Below are 18,967 nucleotides of genomic sequence, written 5' to 3' on the forward strand. Positions count from 1 at the left end.
CTGTTAGTTGACCCCAAATTTCCTTTGTGTGATCTGGGGATCTGAGTTGGGCTGCCCTCAAAAAACAAAACAAAGAAAGAAAGAAAAAAAACTAGGAGGATGTTCCAACACAGGGAAAAGGGTCCCCATCCTGGGGGGTATGGTCCCATTGGCTCCATCTGTCCCAGTCTGCTCCCCAGTTCTCACAGTACTCCTCCCCTCTCCCCACAGGCAGAAGTTGTCGGGAGAGTACTTCCAGTACAAAGGCATCCCCTTCCCCGTGGGCCTCTACTCCCCCGAGAGCATCAGCTTCGCAGAAAATGTCACGGATGTGCGGGACGACGACATCTTCATCGTCACCTACCCCAAGTCAGGTACCTGTGCGCCAGCCACCCACCAGTCTCCCTGAGGGTCTCTGAATGTAACCAGGCCCAGCACAGGCCACTCAGCACCAAGCACGTTAGATGCCGCCAAGGGAGGTGGTGACTGTCCCCTCCTTCTCCTCCTCTTTCCTTTTTTAAATTAAAAAATATACATATTGAAAAAATGTGATAGGACAGAGAGAAATTGAGAGGGAAGAAGGAGAGAGAGAGGGAGAGAAGGAGAGAGAGAGTCACCTACAGACCTGCTTCACACTCATGAAGCTTCCCTCCCACAGGTGGGCAGCAGGGGATTGAACCAGGGTCCTTGCGCTTGGTAATGTGTGTATTCAACTGGTACACCACCACCTGGCTCCTCTCTTCTTCCTCCTTCCCTTTCTTCCCCTCCTTCTCCGCCTCCTCCAACCCTTCTTCTTCCGCATTCTCCTCCTCCTCTTTTTCTCTGCCTGCTGGGAGCACATCCTCTCATGGGGGCGCCATGTTTGGTCAGTGTATTCATCTGTGGAAAACTACCCAGGCTGTCTCCTGTCCCAGGTGAGTCTGAGCACCCCTGCAGGGAAGCATGACGTATATCGGCTATGCGTGGAAACCTGTTTTCTTTTCTCCTGGGCAAACGCTTCCCAGTGGGAAGGAGGTGGGTTTCAGTTTCTGGGAAAATATCTCAGCTGGTTTTGCCAACGTGGTTCTGCCACTTCAAATGCCTGCGGGCACAAGTTGTCCCACTTCCTCACCAGCACTTGATATTTCCAGATGCTTTCTTTGAAATGTTTTGTTTATTTAGTTTGCTAGTTAATGGAGAGAGACGGAGGAAATGAGAAGGGGTGGCTGGGGAGACAGCACAATGGTTAAGCAAAGAGCTTTTCATGCCTGAGGCTCTGTCAAGCCCCAGGTTCAGTCCCCAGCACCATCATAAGCCAGAGCTGAGCAGTACTTTGGTAAAAGAAAAAACAGGGGAATTGGGTGGTAGCACAGCAGGTTAATTGGGTGGTTAGCACAGGTGGCGCAAAGCGCAAGGACCGGGGGGTCCCGGATTGAGCCCCCGGCTCCCCACCTGCAGGAGAGTCGCTTCACAGGCGGTGAAGCAGGTCTGCAGGTGTCTTTCTTCCCTTCTCTGTCTCTCCCCCCCCACTCCATTTCTCTCTGTCCTATCCAACAACAACGACATCAATAACAACAATAATCACTACAACAATAAAACAACAACAAGGGCAACAAAAGGAAATAAATAAATATTTTTTTAAAATTAAAAAAAAAAACAGAGAGAGAACCAGAGTATCACTATTTTGATGTGGGACCTTATGCTTAAGAGTCCAGTAATTTATCCACTTTCCCACAAGACCACTGCTAGATTTTTTTTCCTTTTATTTATTTTACTTATTATTTATTCTACTTGATAGGAAGAGATAAATTGAGAAGGAAGGGGAAAATGGAGGGGGGAGAGGGAGAGAGGGAGCCAGAGCTGCAGCACTGTCTTACCACTTATGAAGCTTCTCCCTTTCCCACTAGCAGGGGGAAAGCTTCACAAGTGGGTCTGTAGAGCTGCAGGTGTCTCTCTGTATCTCTCCCTCTCTATCTCCCACTCTCTTCTCAATTTCTCTCCATCTCTGTCCAATAATAAATAAACAGGAAAAAAAACGATCCCACTCCCTTTTCAATTTCTCTCCAATAATAAATAAATAAACAGAAATAAAATGAAGCTTCCCCCTGCAGGTGGGGCCTGTGGGCTTGAACCCAGTTCCTTGCGTTGAGCAACATGAGCATCCTACCAGGTGCTCCACCAAAGCCATGCTTGCAGGTCCGTTGCAGACATCTCCCTGACACAGGAGAGTGTGTGTGTGTGTGTGTGTGTGAGAGGGTGTCGCTCCAGAGCTCCCTTCTTTTTTAAAAATTTTTTATTTATAAAAAGGAAACACTGACTAAACCATAGGATAAGAGGAGTACAACTCCACACAGTTCCCACCACCAGAACTCCGTATCCCACCCCGCCCCCATAGCTTTCCTAGTCTGTAACCCTCTGGGAGTGTGGACCCAGGGTCATCGTGGGACAGAGCTCCCTTCTTTGGCCAAGTACCTACTCAGTCAGTCTTTCCCCCTTTTCAAATACAGTTGTTGGTTTCTTTCAGAATGAGGTTTCATTCACTGAATTTTTTTTGCCGCCAGAGTTATCTTGGGGGCTCAGTATCTGCACAACGAATCCATTGCTCCTGGCGGCCATTTCCTTCCTTTTTGAAAATTTCGTTTTTATTATTCAATACGACAGGTAGAAACTGAGAGGGGGGAAGTCGGCTGGTAGCGCAGCAGGTTAAGCGGACCGGCATAAGGATCCGGTTCGAGCTCCCAGCTCCCCACCTGCAGGGGAGTCACTTCACAGGTGGTGCAGCAGGTCTGCAGGTGTCTGTCTTTCTCTCCCCCTCTCTGTCTTCCCCTCCTCTCTCCATTTCTCTCTGCCCTATCCAACAATAATGACATCAGTAACAACAACAACTACAACAATAAGAAAAAAACAAGGGCAACAAAAGGGAATAAATAAATAAATGAATAAATATTTTAAAAAAGAAATTAAAAAAAAAAGAAACTGAGAGGGGAGGGGAAGACAGGCATGGAAAGAGGAGAGACACCTGCAGAGCCGCTTCACCTCTCGTGAATTGTCATCCCCGTGTGGAGCGTGGGCTCAAACCCAGGTCCTCTCGCACAGTAATGTGTGCACAACTCCTCGACCTCTCTCTTTTTTTTTTTTTTTATTGCCACCAACATTATTGCTGGGGCCCAGTGTCTGCCTAAATCCAGCACTCCCACTAGACTTTTTTTTTATATATAATTTCTTTCTTTATTGGGGAATTAATGTTTTACATTCAACAGTAAATACAATAGTTTATACATGCATAACATTCCCCAGATTCCCATTTAACAATACAACCCCCACTATGTCATTTATCATCCTTCATGGACCTGTATTCTCCTCACCCACCCACCCACCCCAGAGTCTTTTACTTTGGTGCAATACGCCAATTCCATTTCAGGTTCTACTTGTGTTTTCCTTTCTAATCTTGTTTTTCAATTTCGGCCTGAGAGTGAGATCATCCCATATTCATGCTGCTGTTTCTGACTTATTTCACTCAACATGATTTTTTCAAGGTCCATCCAAGATCGGCTGAAAACGGTGAAGTCACCATTTTTTACAGCTGAGTAGTATTCCATTGTGTATATAGACCACAACTTGCTCAGCCACTCATCTGTTGTTGGACACCTGGGTAGCTTCCAGGTTTTGGCTATTACAAATTGTGCTGCCAAGAACATATGTGTACACAGATCTTTTTGGATGGATGTGTTGGGTTCCTTAGGATATATCCCCAGGAGAGGAATTGCAGGGTCATAGGGCAGGTCCATTTCTAGCCTTAAGAGAGTTCTCCAGACTGTTCTCCACAGAGGATGGACCAATTTACATTCCCACCAGCAGTGCAGGAGGGTTCCTTTGACCCCACACCCTCTCCAGCATTTGCTGCTGTTACCTTTTCTGATGTATGACATTCTCACAGGAGTGAAGTGGTATCTCATTGTTGTCTTTATTTGCATTTCTCTGACAATCAGAGACTTAGAGCATTTTTTCATGTATTTCTCGGCCTTTTGGATCTCTTCTGTGGTGAATATTCTGTCCATGTCCTCCCCCCATTTTTGGATGGGGTTATTTGATGTCTTGTTGTTGAGTCTGGCAAGCTCTTTATATATGTTGGTTATTAAACTCTTATCTGATGTATGGCATGTAAAGATCTTCTCCCATTCTGTGAGGGGTCTCTTGGTTTGGGTAGTGGTCTCTTTTGCTGTGAAGAAGCTTTTTAATTTGATGTAGTCCCATAGGTTTATACTTGCCTTAGTCTTCCTTGTAATTGGATTCGTTTCATTGAAAATGTCTTTAAAATTTATGCGGAAAAAAGTTCTGCCAATATTTTCTTCTAAGTATTTGATAGTTTCTGGTCTAACATCCAAGTCCTTGATCCACTTGGAATTTACTTTTGTATTTGGTGAAATACAGTGATTCAGTTTCATTCTTCTGTATGTTTCAACCCATTGTTTCCAACACCATTTGTTGAAGAGACTCTGCTTTCCCCATGTAATAGTCTGGGCCCCTTTGTCAAAGATTAGATGTCCATAGGTGTGGGGCTTCATTTCTGGGCTTTCAATTCTATTCCACTGGTCAGTGTGTCTGTTCATGTTCCAGTACCAAGCAGTTTTGATGACAATAGTCCTATAATACAGTTTGTGATCTGGGAGTGCGATGCCTCCAGTTCTGTTCTTTTTTCTCAAGATTGTTTTGGCAATTCTGGGTCTTTTCTGGTTCCAGATAAACATTTGTAGCATTTGTTCTATTCTCCTAAAAAATGTGCTTGGGATCTTGATGGGGATAGCATTAAATTTGTAGATGGCTCTGGGTAATATATTCATTTTGATGATGTTAATTCTTCCTACCCATGAACATGGAATATCTTTCCACTTCTTTGTGTCTTTTTCAATTTCTTTGAGTAGTGACTCATAATTTTCAGTATACAAGTTTTTCACTTCTTTGGCTAGATTTACTCCTAGATATTTTATTGTTTTTGTTGCTATAGTAAAAGGAGTTGATTTCTGGATTTCAATTTCTTCTAACTTAGTGTTTGCATAGAGGAATGCCACTGACTTTTGAATGTTAATTTTGTAGCCTGACACCTTACTGTATTGCTTGATGATTTCCAAAAGCTTCTTGCTGGATTCCTTAGGTTTTTCCATGTGTACTATCATGTCATCTGCAAATAGGGAGAGTTTGACTTATTCTCTTCCAATCTGTATCCCTTTAATTCCTTGCTCCTGCCTGATTGCTATGGCAAGAACTTCTAACACTATGTTGAATAGTAATGGTGATAGTGGGCAGCCCTGTCTAGTACCTGATCTGAGTGGAAATGCTTCCAGTTTTTCACCATTGAGTATGATGTTGGCTGTAGATTTGCTATATATAGACTCCACTATCTTCAGGAATTTTCCATCTATTCCCATTTTTTGTAGTGTTTTGATCATAAAGGGATGTTGTATTTTGTCAAAGGCTTTCTCAGCATCTATTGATATGACCATGTGGTTTTTGGTCTTGCTTTTGTTGATGTGGTGGATCACATTGATTGATTTACGTATATTAAACCAACCTTGCATGCATGGGATAAACCCCACTTGGTCATGATGAACAATCTTTTTGATACACTGCTGTATCCGGTTGGCTAGAATTTTGTTCAATATTTTGGCATCTATATTCATCAGAGATATTGGTCTGTAGTTTTCTTTTTTGGTTGTGTCCCTGTCTGCTTTTGGTATCAGGGTGATGTTGGCTTCATAGAAGCTGGCAGGGAGTATTCCAGTGTCTTCAATCTTCTGGAAGACTTTTAAAAGTAGAGGTATTAGTTCTTCTTTGAAGGTTTTGTAGAATTCATTTGTAAAACCATCTGGTCTAGGACTTTTATTCTTGGGAAGGTTTTTGATAACTGTTTCAATTTCATTTAGCTGTGATGGGCCTGTTCATGTTATCCACTTCCTCTTTACTTAGTTTTGGAAGTTGGTAGGTATCTATAAAATCGTCCATTTCTTCCAGGTTCTCTAGCTTGGTGGCATATAGTTGTTCATAGAAACCTCGCATGATATGTTGAATTTCTGCAGTGTCTGTTGTGATATCTCCTCTTTCATTTACTATCCGATTTATTTGGGTCTTCTCCCTTTTCTGTTTTGTGAGTCTGGCTAAAGGTTTGTCAATTTTGTTTACTCTTTCGAAGAACCAACATTTATTTTCATTGATCTTTTGTATGGTTTTCCTATTCTCAATGTTATTTATTTCTGCCCTAACTTTAGTGATTTCTGTCCTTCTGCTTGCTTTAGGATTCCTTTGTTGTTCTTCTTCTAGATCTTTAAGATGTGCAATCAGGCTGTTTATTTGTGCTTTTTCTTGTTTCCTAATGTGTGCTTGTATAGCTATGAACTTCCCTCTTAGGACAGCTTTAGCTGTGTCCCAAATATTTTGATAGCTTGTGTCTTCATTTTCATTGAACTCTCGAAACATTTTGATTTCTTCCTTGATTTCCTCTTTGACCCAGAAGTTGTTAAGAAGTGTACTGTTGAGCTTCCACATTTTGGCATTGTTACTAATCTTTTGTTGATTGTTAAGTGTTAGTTTCATTCCACTGTGGTCTGAGAAGATGCTTGGGATGATTTCAGTGCTCTTGAATTGGCTGATGCTGTCTTTGTGGCCTAACATATGGTCTATCCTTGAGAATGACCCATGTGGATTTGAGTAAAATGTGTATTCCAGTTTCTTGGGATGAATGACTCTGAAAATGTCCAATAGTTCTAGTTTATCTATCTCTTCATTTAGCTCCCTTATGTCTTTACTGATTTTCTGCCTGGATGATCTGTCAAGTTGAGATAGTGGGGTGTTGAAGTCCCCTACTATGATTGTGTTACTGTTAATATATTGCTGTAGCTCTTTCAGTAGAAGTTTGATGTATTTAGATGGCTTCTCATTGGGTGCATAGATATTAATAATTGTTAAGTCCTCTTGATTGACTGATCCTCTGAGCATTAAGTAGTGTCCATTCCTATCTTTTTTAATCTTATCTATTTTAAAGTCTATCATGTCAGATATGAGAATAGCTCTTCCTGCCCTTTTTTGTGGGCCATTGGCTTGAATGATAGTTTTCCATCCTTTCACTTTAAGTCTGTGTTTGTCTTGTTGAGTTAGGTGAGTTTCCTGTAGACAACATATTGTTGGGTTGTGTTTTCTGATCCATCTTCCTACTCTGTGTCTTTTAATAGGTGAATTCAGGCCATTGACATTTATTGATATCAAAGATTGAAGATATTTTAATGCCATTCTTGTAGAGTTTTAGAGTGTTTTGATATATGTCCTATTTGTGGTGGTCTGGTTGTTTATAGGAGACCTTTCAGAACTTCTTTCAGGGCAGGCGTGGTGATGGTTGCTTCCTTCAACTGTTGCTTGTCTGAGAAGGTTTTGATGCTTCCATCTAGTCTGAATGACAGTCTAGCAGGATATAGTATTCTTGGCTGAAAGCCTTTCTCATTGAGCACTCGATAGATATCTTGCCATTCTCTTCTGGCCTGTAGTGTTTGTATGGAGAAGTCTGCTGCTAATCTTATGGGTTTTCCTTTGTAGGTGACTCTTTGTTTTTCTCTTGCAGCCTTGAGGATCCTTTCTTTATCCTTATTCCTTTCCAATCTAAGTATGACATGTCTTGGTTTCTTTAGATCTGGGTTAATTCTGTTTGGGACCCTCTGGGCTTCTTGAATCTTTATGTCTTTGGTGTTGTCTAGACTAGAGAAATTTTCAGCTATTATGGCCTGGAGAACGCTTTCTTCCTCCCCTTCTCTTTCTTCCTCTGGTAAGCCAATAATGCGTATATTGTTTCTTTTGAAGTCATCCCATAGGACTCTGTTGTTGTTTTCAGCATCTCTTAATCTCTTTTTGAGATCTCTTACTTCTTTTTTAGTTGTCTCTAATTCATCCTCAATCTTGCTAATTCTGTCTTCAGCCTCATAGATTCTATTCTCTCTTTTCTCTACTTCTTTCTGGAGTTCATCTATTTTGTTGCCCTGCTCTGATACTGTTTTAGCTTGTTCAGCTAGTTGCCTTCTTAGCTCAGCGATTTCAGCTTTCAGCTCTCTAATAACCATGAGATAATTAGAATTTTCTTCCATATTCTCATTTGTTGTTCCTGCATTTCTGATTACAATTTTTTTCAAATTCTTTACTCACTCCTGTTATTATTTCCTTAGCTAATGTTTGGATGTTGAACTCGTTGTTTTGTGCTTCACCCTCTGGAGGACTTTTAGCTGGACTCTTGTCCTGGTTCGAGTCTCCAATATTTTTTCTTTTTGTTTTAACCATTTTATATATTATGTTATGAGTCCCCTTTATCAGTACTTTTCAAATTATTGATCACTATTGCCTGGATTGACTTGTGTCTAAGTAAATAAAGGGTTTACAATGGTGGAAGTTAACAGTTTTTTCAATCCTTGAGTTGGAGCTCAGTGGTTTAAAAGCCTCTTTTTTTTTTTTTGTTCCCTGTAGGCTATGGGAGCCTGAGGGCTTTTAAACTATCAATAGGCTTCTCAGCTTAATCACTGACTCCTGACCAAGAGACAAAGCAGGGTGTGGCAGAGATAATCCAGTGGGTATGCAAAGAGACTTTCACAGCCCTTCAGTTATGCCAAGGAGGTATAGGTCTTCTCCTGAGTTTCCCGGTTAGATCTCTGTCCCCTGGTGTCCCTCCCTGCCACTGCTCCAGACTCTGAGGGTAGTAGCAATGGAGACTCAGAGTTGCACTTGGTGAGTCTCTGGGGAGTCCTCTCCTCCCTTCAGCTGTCCCCTTGTTGGTGGAGCAGACTGGAGGTGGTGTCTCCACTGATAAACTGCTGAACTGTTAGCAGTCACTTAATCTCTCCTTAGGCTCCTCTCTCCTCTCTGTCACCAGCCACACGTGTTTGTACTCACGGGTGATTTACTGGGTTCCTGTGGTCATTCTAGTCCTGTCTTGTTTCGGTCCGGGTGGTCTCCTTTGGTATTCCTAGTTGATCCGGGAGAGGAGAGGAGAGGAGAGGAGAGGAGAGGAGAGAAATCGATCTGCTGCTCGCCTCCCTAGACTTTTTTTAAAAAGATAGATGGTGAAAGACAGAGAAGGTGTGAGAGACAGGAGAGAGACAAAAAGAGAAAAGAAGAGACAACACAGCACCGCTCCCCTGGCTTGTAAAACTTCCTCTTGGCATATTCTCCCACATGGTGCCCAGCAACTCAAACCCAGATTCTTGCATACGAAAGTGTGCACTCTACTTATTGAGCTATCTCCCAGCCCCTCACAGAACTCTTTATGCAATAGTGCACTGAACCCTGGGCGTGTTATGAATTGCGAATAGAGCTCGTTAGACTGTGAGCTCACCTGCCCGTTTCTTTGTTCTGAATGCCTTCCTTTCGTTTGTGGAATCACATATATTTGCCTTGGACTGAGAGATAGCTCATCCAATAGAGCATGGCCATGCATGGGGCCTTGGGTTCGAATCCCAGCACCACAAAGGACTACCATAAACAACACTAGAGGAGCTCCAAGGATGGTGGAGTGGCGCTGTGGTGTCTCTTCCCACCACCTCTTAGAACAAAGAATGACGCGGCAGGTTAAGCGCAGGTGGCACAAAGTGCAAGGACCAGTGGAAGGATCCTGGTTCAAGCCCCGGGCTCCCCACCTGCAGGGGACTTGCTTCTCAGGCGGTGAAGCAGCTCTGCCGGTGTCTATCTTTCTCTCCCCCTCTCTGTCTTCCCCTCCTCTCTCCATTCCTTTGTCTTATCTAACAACAACGACATCATCAACAACAACAACAATAACTACAACAACAATAAAAAGACAACAAGGGCAACAATAGGGAAAATAAATAAATAACATTTTTTAAAAGTCTTAAAAAAAAAAAAAGAATGAAGGGGCCAGGCAGTGACACACCCAGTGGAGTGCACACATGACCATCCCCCCCCCCCCCGTCCCCACCTGCAGTGAGGATGTTTGAGGAGTGATGGGGCCATGTGTGGCTCCACCACTTTTTTACCAGTACACTTTTCTTTTTCTTCTTCTTTTTGCTGGATGAAGGGAAACAGACGGGTAGACAGAGAAGCAACGATACCACTACACAGCACCACCGCTTGCTAAGCTGCCATTTTGCATAATGCTTCACAAATGAACGGGGCATGCACTCTACCCGGGGAGCTTTCTCCTGGCCGCTCACTCTCTTCACATAGGTGTTTGAGGTTACCCACTTCCATTTTCTAGCTGCTTTTACAGCACCCCAGAGGACTCACAGTGGTGGGCTTTCGTTTTTGTTTGTTTCAAGACTTTCCTTTATGACCCTTTTGATTTATTTTTTGATATCTTGTTGAGGATCATGATGTTTAGTCTCCACAGATGCGTTAACTTTCCCGCTCCCCTCTTGGTATTAGCGTCTGCTTTCATAGTGGCTTGTTGGAAAAGAGACTTGATTGGATCTCAACCTTTTTTTAAATTTGCAAAGACAGAGGACAGGGAGATGGTTCAGTGAGTGGATAAAGCACTTGACCCACAATCAGAGGTCCTGACTACCGTCCTTGGCAATGAATATGCCAGAGTGATTCTCTGGTTCTCCCTCCCACTCCCCTTCTTGCTAATAAGTAAATAAATCTGAGGATAAGTAGTGGCACACACACTACAGTACATACTTACTATACACAAGGACCTAGGTTCAAGCTCCCAGTCTCTCTCCACCTACACAGGGGAAGCTTCATGAGTGGTGAAGCAGTGCTGCAGGTCTCTCTCTCTCTCTCCCCTTCTCTCTCTTCCTCTCAGTCTCTATCAGAAAAGAAAGAGTAGGTGGGGGAGATAGCATAATAGTTATGCAAACAGACTCTCATGCCTGAGGCTCTGAGGTCCCAGGTTCACTCCCCAGCACCACCATAAGCCAGAGCTGAGCAGTGTTCTGGGAAATTAAAAATAAAAAATAAAAAAATATGCAAGGTTCGGAGAAACAGCATAATTATTCTGTAGCAGACTTTCTTGACTGAGACTCTCAAGTCCCAGGTTCAATCCCCAGCACCACCACAAGCCAGAGCTGAGCAGTGCTCTGATTTAAAAAATAAAATTAGAGAGTTGGGCGGTAGTGCAACAGGTTAAGTGCAGGTGGCACAAAGCACAGGACTGGCATAAGGATCCCGGTTCTAGCCCCTGGCTCCCCACCTGCAGGGGAGTCGCTTCACAGGCAGTGAAGCAGGTCTGCAGGTGTCTGTCTTTCTCTCCCCCTCTCTGTTTTCCCCTCCTCTCTCCATTTCTCTCTGTCCTATCCAACAATGACATCAATAACAACAACAATAATAACTACAATAATAAAAAACATTGAAAATAAATAAATAAAATTAAAATATATAAAATAAATAAATCTTAGGGGCCGGGTGGTGGCGCATCTGGTTCAGTGCACATGTTACAGTGTTCAAGGACCCAGGTTCGAGCCCTTGGTCCCCACCTGCAGAGGAAAAGCTTTGCAAGTGGTGAAGCAGTGCTGCAGGTGTCTCTCTTTCTCTCTCTCTCTCTATATATATACCCCCTACCCTCTTGATTTATGGCGGTCTCTATCCAATAAATAAATATAATAAAAACTAAAGTAAATCTTTAATTTTTTAAATTGTATTTATTTATGATTGGGTAGAGACAGAGCAAAATTGAGAGGGGGGAGAGAGAGACCTGCAGCTCTACTTCTACTCATGAAGCTTTCCCCCTGCAGGTGAAGACAGGGGCTTGAACCCAGATCCAGGGAATAAGGGCCATAGGGTGCCCAGGGTGCCAGTGGGCAGGACTGGAGCTTGTGACTGGGACCCACCCCAGCCTCCTGAGGGTTTTCCTCTGGCGCCCTCTTCTGGCAGGGCTGGGAACTGCGATGCTGGCAAAGGAGAAATAAGAGTTGGGTCCAGAGAGACATCTCAGAGTTAGAGCACAGGATTTGCATGCCTGAGGGCCCCGATTCGAGTCTGTAAGCCAGAGCTGAGTCATGTTCGCATCTCTCTTCCCCATATAAAAATAAAAAATAATAAAAATAAAAAATAAATAAATGGGGGGCGCATGTGGTGCAAAGAGCCAGGGAACCACCATAAGGATCCCGGTTCGAGCCCCCGGCTCCCCACCTGCAGGGGAGTCGCTTCACAGGCGGTGAAGCAGGTCTGCAGGTGTCTGTCTTTCCCTCCCTCTCTCTGTCTTCCCCTCCTCTCTCCGTTTCTCTCTGTCCTATCCAACAATGACGACATCACTAACAACAACAGTAACTACAACAAGAAAACAACAAGGGCAACAAAAGGGAATAAATAAATAAATATTTAATAAATAAATAAATGGGGGCCAGGTGGTGGTGCACCTTGTTGAGCACATGTTACAGTGAGCAAGGACCCAGGTTCAAGTCCCTGTTTCCCACCTGCGAGGGGAAAGCTTCACAAGTGGTGAAGCAGGGCTGCAGGTGTCTCTCTGTCTCTCTCTCCCTATCACCCCCTTCCCCTCTCAGTTTCTGGATGTGTCTATCTAGTAAGTAAAGATAATAAAAATAAATAGGGGGTGAGTGGGTAGTGGTGCACGTGGGTGAGTGCACATATTACAAGGCTCAAGGACCCAGGTTCAAGCCCCCGGTCCTCACCTTCAGGGAGAAAGTTCTGCAAGTGGTGAAGCAGGACTGCAGATGTCTCTGTCTCTCTTCCTCTCTATCACCCCCTTCCTTCTCAATTTCTCTGTCACTATTCCCTATTGGATAAAGATAATTTTACCTATCGGTAAAGATAATTTTAAAATTCTTAAAAGAAGATGCCTAAATAAATGTAAAAAAATATATTAAAAGGGAGTCGGCCGGTAGCGCAGCGGGGTAAGCGCACGTGGCACAAAGCGCTAGGGCCAGAGGAAGGATCCTGGTTCAAGCCCCCGGCTCCCCACCTGCAGGAGCGTCGCTTCACAGGCGGTGAAGCAGGTCTGCAGGTGTCTGTCTTTCTCTCTCCCTCTCTGTCTTCCCCTCCAACAACGACATCAATATCAACAACAATAATAACTACAACAGTAAAACAACAAGGGCAACAAAGTGAAATAAATAAATATTAAAAGTAATTAAAAAAAAAAAAGCAGTGCACCGTGTAAGATCTTAGCCTTGTGGTCCAGGAGATGGCACAGTGGATAAAGCATTGGATTCTTAACCATGAGGTCCTGAGTTCAATCCCCGGCAGCACGTGTACCAGAGTAATATCTGGTTCTTTCTCTCCTATCTTTCTCATGAATAAATAAATAAATTCTTTAAAAAAAAGAAAAAAGATCTTAGCCTTACAACGCACGGGGTCTTGGGTTTGAACCTGCGCACCACATGGAAGCATCGTGGACAGCACTGGGCAGCTCCACGGAAGGTGGAGCAGTGTCTCCCCTTCTTTCTGTCTGTCTGTCTCCTCCTCTCTTGTTTTCTGTCTCTGTCTCTCTGTCAATTAAAAAAAAATTGCGGGAGCCAGGCAGTGGCGCAGCAGGTTAAGCACACATGGTGCAAAGAGCAACGACCAGCGTCAGGAACCCAGTTCGAGCCCCCGGCTCCCCACCTGCAGGGGCGTCGCTTCCCAGGCGGTGAAGCAGGTCTGCAGGTGTCTGTCTTTCTCTCCCCCTCTCTGTCTTCCCCTCCTCTCTCCATTTCTCTCTGTCCTATCCAACAACGACGACCTCAAGAACAACAACAACAAACAATAAGGGCAGCAGAAGGGAAAAAATTAATTAAATTTTAAAAAACGGCCCTGGAGGTGACTCAGAAATACCATGTATGTGTGAAGCCTTGAAGTTCATTCCCTGGAGTCACATTAAAACAGACACACACACACACACACACACACACACAGAGACACTGTATTTGGTTGAGTACACGTGTTACCATGTGAAGGTCCCAGGTTCAAGCCTTCAGTCTCCACCTGAAGGGGGGGAAGTTTCACCAGTGGTGAAACAGTGCTGCAGGTGTCTCTCTTTCTCTTTCCCTCTCTATCTTCCCTTCCCCTCTCAATTTCTCTCAGTGTCTACCAAAAAAGAAAAAGAAAGGAAGGAAGGAAGGAAGGAAGGAAGGAAGGAAGGAAGGAAGGACGGAAGGAAGGACGGAAGGACGGAAGGAAAGAAGGGAGACTACTTGGGGAGTTGGGTTTGTTGTGCAGGCACTGAGCCCCAGTGGCAATTAATTAATTAATTAATTAATGATAGTTAATTATGTGGCCTGAGAGGTGGCATAGTGGTTAGAGTACTAGATTTTCAAGGATAAGGGTCTTGAGTTTCAACCTTAGTATCGAATGTGCCAGAATGATGTTCTGGCTTGCTCTCTCTCCTACTATCAGTAGGTAAATAAATATTTTTAAAACAGTCTATTTACTTATTTTTAATGAGATAGGCAGAGAGAGAGAGTGAGAGAGAGACACCAGAGCACTGCTCAGCTATGGTTTATAATGGTGCTGGGAATTGAACCTGGGGCCTCAGAACCTCAGGCTTGAAAGTCATTTTGCACAATCATTATGTTATCTCCCCAGCCCATAAGTAAATAAATCTTTAAAAAAAAGTTTTTTAATTCATTAACTGAATGCATTGCTCTAGATGCATTCTACCCCCGCTTCTCCCCACACCCCCCCGACTGATTTCACCTGCTTTCTCCCAACAGGTACCCACTGGATGATAGAGATCCTCTGCTTAATCCTCAAGGATGGAGATCCCTCCTGGATCCGCTCGGTGCCCATCTGGGACAGGGCGCCCTGGTGCGAAACAGTCAATAGCGGCTTCAGGAAACTGAACCACTCAAGCCCCCGCCTCATGAGCTCCCACCTGCCCATCCAGCTCTTCCCCAAGGCCTTCTTCAACTCCAAGGCCAAGGTGTGGCAGGGGGTGCCTGGGGGGGGGGTGCTCTGCCTGCCTCTCTCTCTCTCATGTTAATAATATTTTATATTTGTATTTATTTATTCCCTTTTGTTGCCCTTGTTTTATTGTTGTGGTTATTATTGTTGCTATTGATGTTGTTGTTGGATAGGACAGAGAGAAATGGAGAGAGGAGGGGAAGACACAGAGGGGGAGAGAAAGACAGACACCTGCAGACCTGCTTCACCTCTTGTAAAGTGATTCTCCTGCAGGTGCGAAGCCGGGGGCTTCGAACCGGGATCCTTATGCCGGTCCTTGTGCTTTGTGCCACGTGTACTTAACCCCATGAGCTACTGCCAGACTCCTTAAATACAAATATTTTTAAGGGAGAAAGGGAATCCCTGCCACCACAAGCCAGTGTTGAGCAGTGTTCTGGTAAATTAATAATATGAAAAATAAATAAATAAGACTGGGAAGATAGTATGATCGTGATGCAAAAAGGCTTTTCATGTCTGAGGCTCCAGAGTCCTAGATTCAATCCTCAGCACCACCATAAGCCAGAGCTGAGCAGTATTCTGATCTCTTTCTTACTCTCTCGCTCTTTCTCTCAAATAAAAACAAGTAAAAATATTTTGGGATATGAGTCAGTGGTGCACTCCGTTGAGCATAGTCATTACCATGTGCAAGGACCCAGGTTCAAGCCCCCAGTCCCCACCTGCAGAAGGGAAGCTTCTCAAGCGGTGAAGCAGGGCTGCAGATCCCCCCCCCTCAATTTCTCTCTCCTCTATCAAAACGAATTTAAAAAGCTTTAAAAAGAAACATTTGGGAGTCGGGCGGTAGCGCAGCAGGTTGAGTGCAGGTGGCGCAAAGCAGAAGGACTGGTTAGGATCCTGGTTCGAGCCCTCGGCTCCCCACCTACAGGGGAGTCGCTTCACAGGCGGTGAAGCAGGTCTACAGGAGTCTCTCTGTCTCTCTTCCTCTCTATTTCCCCCTTCTCTCTCAATCTCTCTCTGTCTCTATCCAATAACAAATAAAAAAATTTAAAAAAAGAAATATTAAGAGGGCCAGGCAGTATCGCAGCAGGTTAAGCACATGTGGCAGAAAGTGCAAGCACCAGGGTAAGGACCCCAGTTCAAGCCACCTGCTCCCCACCTGCAGGGGGGTCGCTTCACAAGTGGTGAAGCAGGTCTGCAGGTGTCTGTCTTTCTCTCCCCCTGTCTGTCTCCTCTCCTCTCTCCATTTCTCTCTGTCCTATAGAACAATAACAACAGCAGTAACAACAATAATAATAACAGCAATGATGAACAACAAGGACAACAAAAGGGGAAAAAATGGCCTCCAGGAGCAGTGGATTTGTAGTGCAGGCACCGAGCCCCAACAATAATCCTGGAGACAAAGAAAGAAAGAAAGAAAGAAAGAAAGAAAGAAAGAAAGAAAGAAAGAAAGAAAGGGAAAGGAAAGGAAAGGAAAGGAAGGAAGAAAGAAAGAAAGAAAGAAAGAAAAGAAAGGAAGGAAAGAAGCAAGCAAGGAAGGAAGGAAGAGAAACGTTTAAAATAAACAAACAAATATGAGAGTCTGGTGCACCCGGTTGAGTGCACAAGTTACCATTCTCAAGGACCCAGGTTCAAGCCCCTGGTCCCCACTTACAGGGGAGAAGCTTCATGAGTGGTGAAACAGTGCTGCAGGTGTGTTTCTGTCTCTTTCCTTCTCCCTCTCTATCTCCCCCTCCCCTATGTCTCTCTGTATCTAAAATAAATAAATCAAATATTTTAAATAGGTGAGAGGGGGAGGAAGAAAGCAAAGACTGCAGGGCCTCTGAGGGAGCTGGTGAGAACGGGAGGGAGGGGCCGGCTGCTGTCTGGGGGGTAACTCTCAGCACTATCCCCCCATCCTTCCCGAGTTTCCCCTCATCTTTCTCCTCTGATCTCTGCTCCCTGAAGCCAAGCTGTCCCTCTACCTGATCTGGAACCATCTTTCCACCTGGGCTAGAGGGAGCTTGGCCCTGCTGGAGGCAGGAGGAGGGCTCAGGCAGGGCCTGTGTCTGACACGCCACGCCACCCCACCCCACTCCACCCCACCCCGGCACACAGGTGATCTACATCGGCCGGAACCCCCGGGATGTGGTGGTGTCCCTGTATCACTACTACAAGATCGCGGGCCACCTGAAGGACCCCGGCACGTCTGACCAGTTCCTCCAGAACTTCCTCAAGGGGGAAGGTGAGGAGGGGTGGGAGGAGGGAGACTCCTTAGGGGCAAAGATGGAGACGGAGCTGGGGAGAAACTGAGCAGCAGAGAGGGAGAGAGGCAGGGGAAGAAGCGACAGTCATACAAGGAGAGACTGAGAAAGAACTAGGAAGCTGAGATGCAGGAGGCAAGAGACAGAGTGAAAGAGAGAGACTGAGGAAGAGAGAGAAAGGGAACCAGAGGGATTCTTCCCTTTGTAGGTCCCTGGCGGTCTCTACTTGAAGTGAAAAATGTTCAATAAGGACCTCATTTCATTCAACCTTTGACTGGCATTCCAATTATATATTGATTTAGTTATTATCTTATCACAGCACTACTCAGCTCTGACTTATGGAGGTGTGGGGCTGAACCTGGGGCTTTGGAGCCTCACGCATGAGAGTCTCTTTGCAGAATCGTTATGCTGTCTACCTCCTAGTTGGTTATTATTTATCAGAGTGCTGCTCAGCTCTGGCTTAGGGCAGTGCTGGGGATGGACCCTGGAACGTCAGAGGCTCAGGAACGAGAGTCTTTTTGCATCACCATTATGCTCTCTCCCCATCTGAAACAGTAAGACTTTAGAAAATAAGACAGAAAGAAGAGAAGAGAAAAGAAAAGAAAGAAAGGAAGGAAGACAGAGGGCATGAGAGACCACACAGTAGTTCCGTGCTTAAGGCTCCAAGTCCCAGGTTTAATCCCTGGAAACACCATAAACCAGAGTTGAGCAGTCCTCTGGAAAACCAAACAAACAATGAAAAAGAAGGAAGGAAGGAAGGAAGGAAGGAAGGAAGGAAGGAAGGAAGGAAGAGAGAGAGAGAGGGAATAGAATAGAATGTTGAGAGAGAGAGAGAGAGACAGACAAAAAGACCCTGGGACTCAGGGGCAGGCGTCCTGCTGAATGGTCAGGCCTGGTGGGGTGAGTGGGATGTTTTGGCCCGGGGGCACCCTGTGCAGGACTCTCACCTCGCCTGCCCTCTGCCCGCAGTGCAGTTTGGCTCCTGGTTCGACCACATCAAGGGCTGGATCCGGATGCAGAACAAGGAGAACTTCCTGTTCATCACCTATGAGGAGCTAAAGCAGGTGGGCGCCCCCCAGGCCCTGCGTCTGCCCCGTACTCCTCCCTCCTTGCACCCCACTTCCCCTGTACCAGGACCATGCCGACTGCAGAGCAAGGCACTGGGCCCACGAACCAGCACATGGATCCCGAACTCCACCGGCTCAGCTACCCATCCCCAGCCAGTTTATTTTCCCCCTCAATATTTTATTTGTTTATTTATTTATTGGATAGAGACAGAGAGAAATAAGAGGGGAGAGGGAGAGACACCTTCAGACCTGCTTTCCCCCTGACGTGGGGACGTGGGGGGGGGGGGTTGAACCCAGGTACTTATACATGGTAAGATGTTCAAATTACAGATGTACTACTACCAGACCTCAATTTTTTTCTTTGCCTCCAGGGTTACTGCTGGGGCTCGGTGCCTGCACCATGAATCCACTGCTCCTAGAGGCCATTTGCCCCTTTTGTTGCCCTTGTTGTAGGTAGCCCTGTTGTGGTTATTATTGTTGTTGATGGTGTTGTTCGTTGCTGGATAGGACAGAGAGAAATGGAGAGAGGAGGGGAAGACAGAGAGGGGGAGAGAAAGACAGATACCTGCAGACCCGCTTCACCGCCTTTGAAGCGACTCCCCTGCAGGTGAGGAGCCGGGGGCTCGAACCGGGATCCCTATGCCAGTCCCTGTGCCCTGCGCCATGCGCGTCCAACCCGCTGCACCACCACCCGACCCCCAAGACCTCAGGTTTTTGTTTTTAGGATTTATTTAATTTGAGGCCTGCGAAATAGCTCAGCTGAATAGTGTACCTGCATGTGCAGGACCCAGGCTTGAGTGTTACGGTCTCTCTCCAAAACAGTGAAGCTCTGGTGATGACATGAACACACACAAGATTTATTTCATTTATTTCATTTGGGGGTGT

The 18,967-nt window shown here is 45.2% G+C and overlaps 1 protein-coding gene across 2 annotated transcripts in view; it reads left to right on the forward strand.

Annotated features, from left to right (window-relative positions):
- Nucleotides 1–18,967, forward strand: part of SULT2B1 (sulfotransferase family 2B member 1) — a 43,963-nt gene that overhangs the window by 21,019 nt on the left and 3,977 nt on the right. For both annotated transcript variants that reach the window (XM_007536255.3, XM_060173785.1), the window contains 4 exons: nt 211–353; nt 14,589–14,797; nt 16,870–16,996; nt 17,985–18,079. In XM_007536255.3, coding sequence (XP_007536317.1) covers nt 211–353; nt 14,589–14,797; nt 16,870–16,996; nt 17,985–18,079 — 574 coding nt within the window. The remainder of the gene's footprint in view (nt 1–210; nt 354–14,588; nt 14,798–16,869; nt 16,997–17,984; nt 18,080–18,967) is intronic.

This window comes from Erinaceus europaeus, chromosome 2 (assembly GCF_950295315.1).
Source record: "Erinaceus europaeus chromosome 2, mEriEur2.1, whole genome shotgun sequence".
Lineage (NCBI taxonomy): Eukaryota > Metazoa > Chordata > Mammalia > Eulipotyphla > Erinaceidae > Erinaceus > Erinaceus europaeus.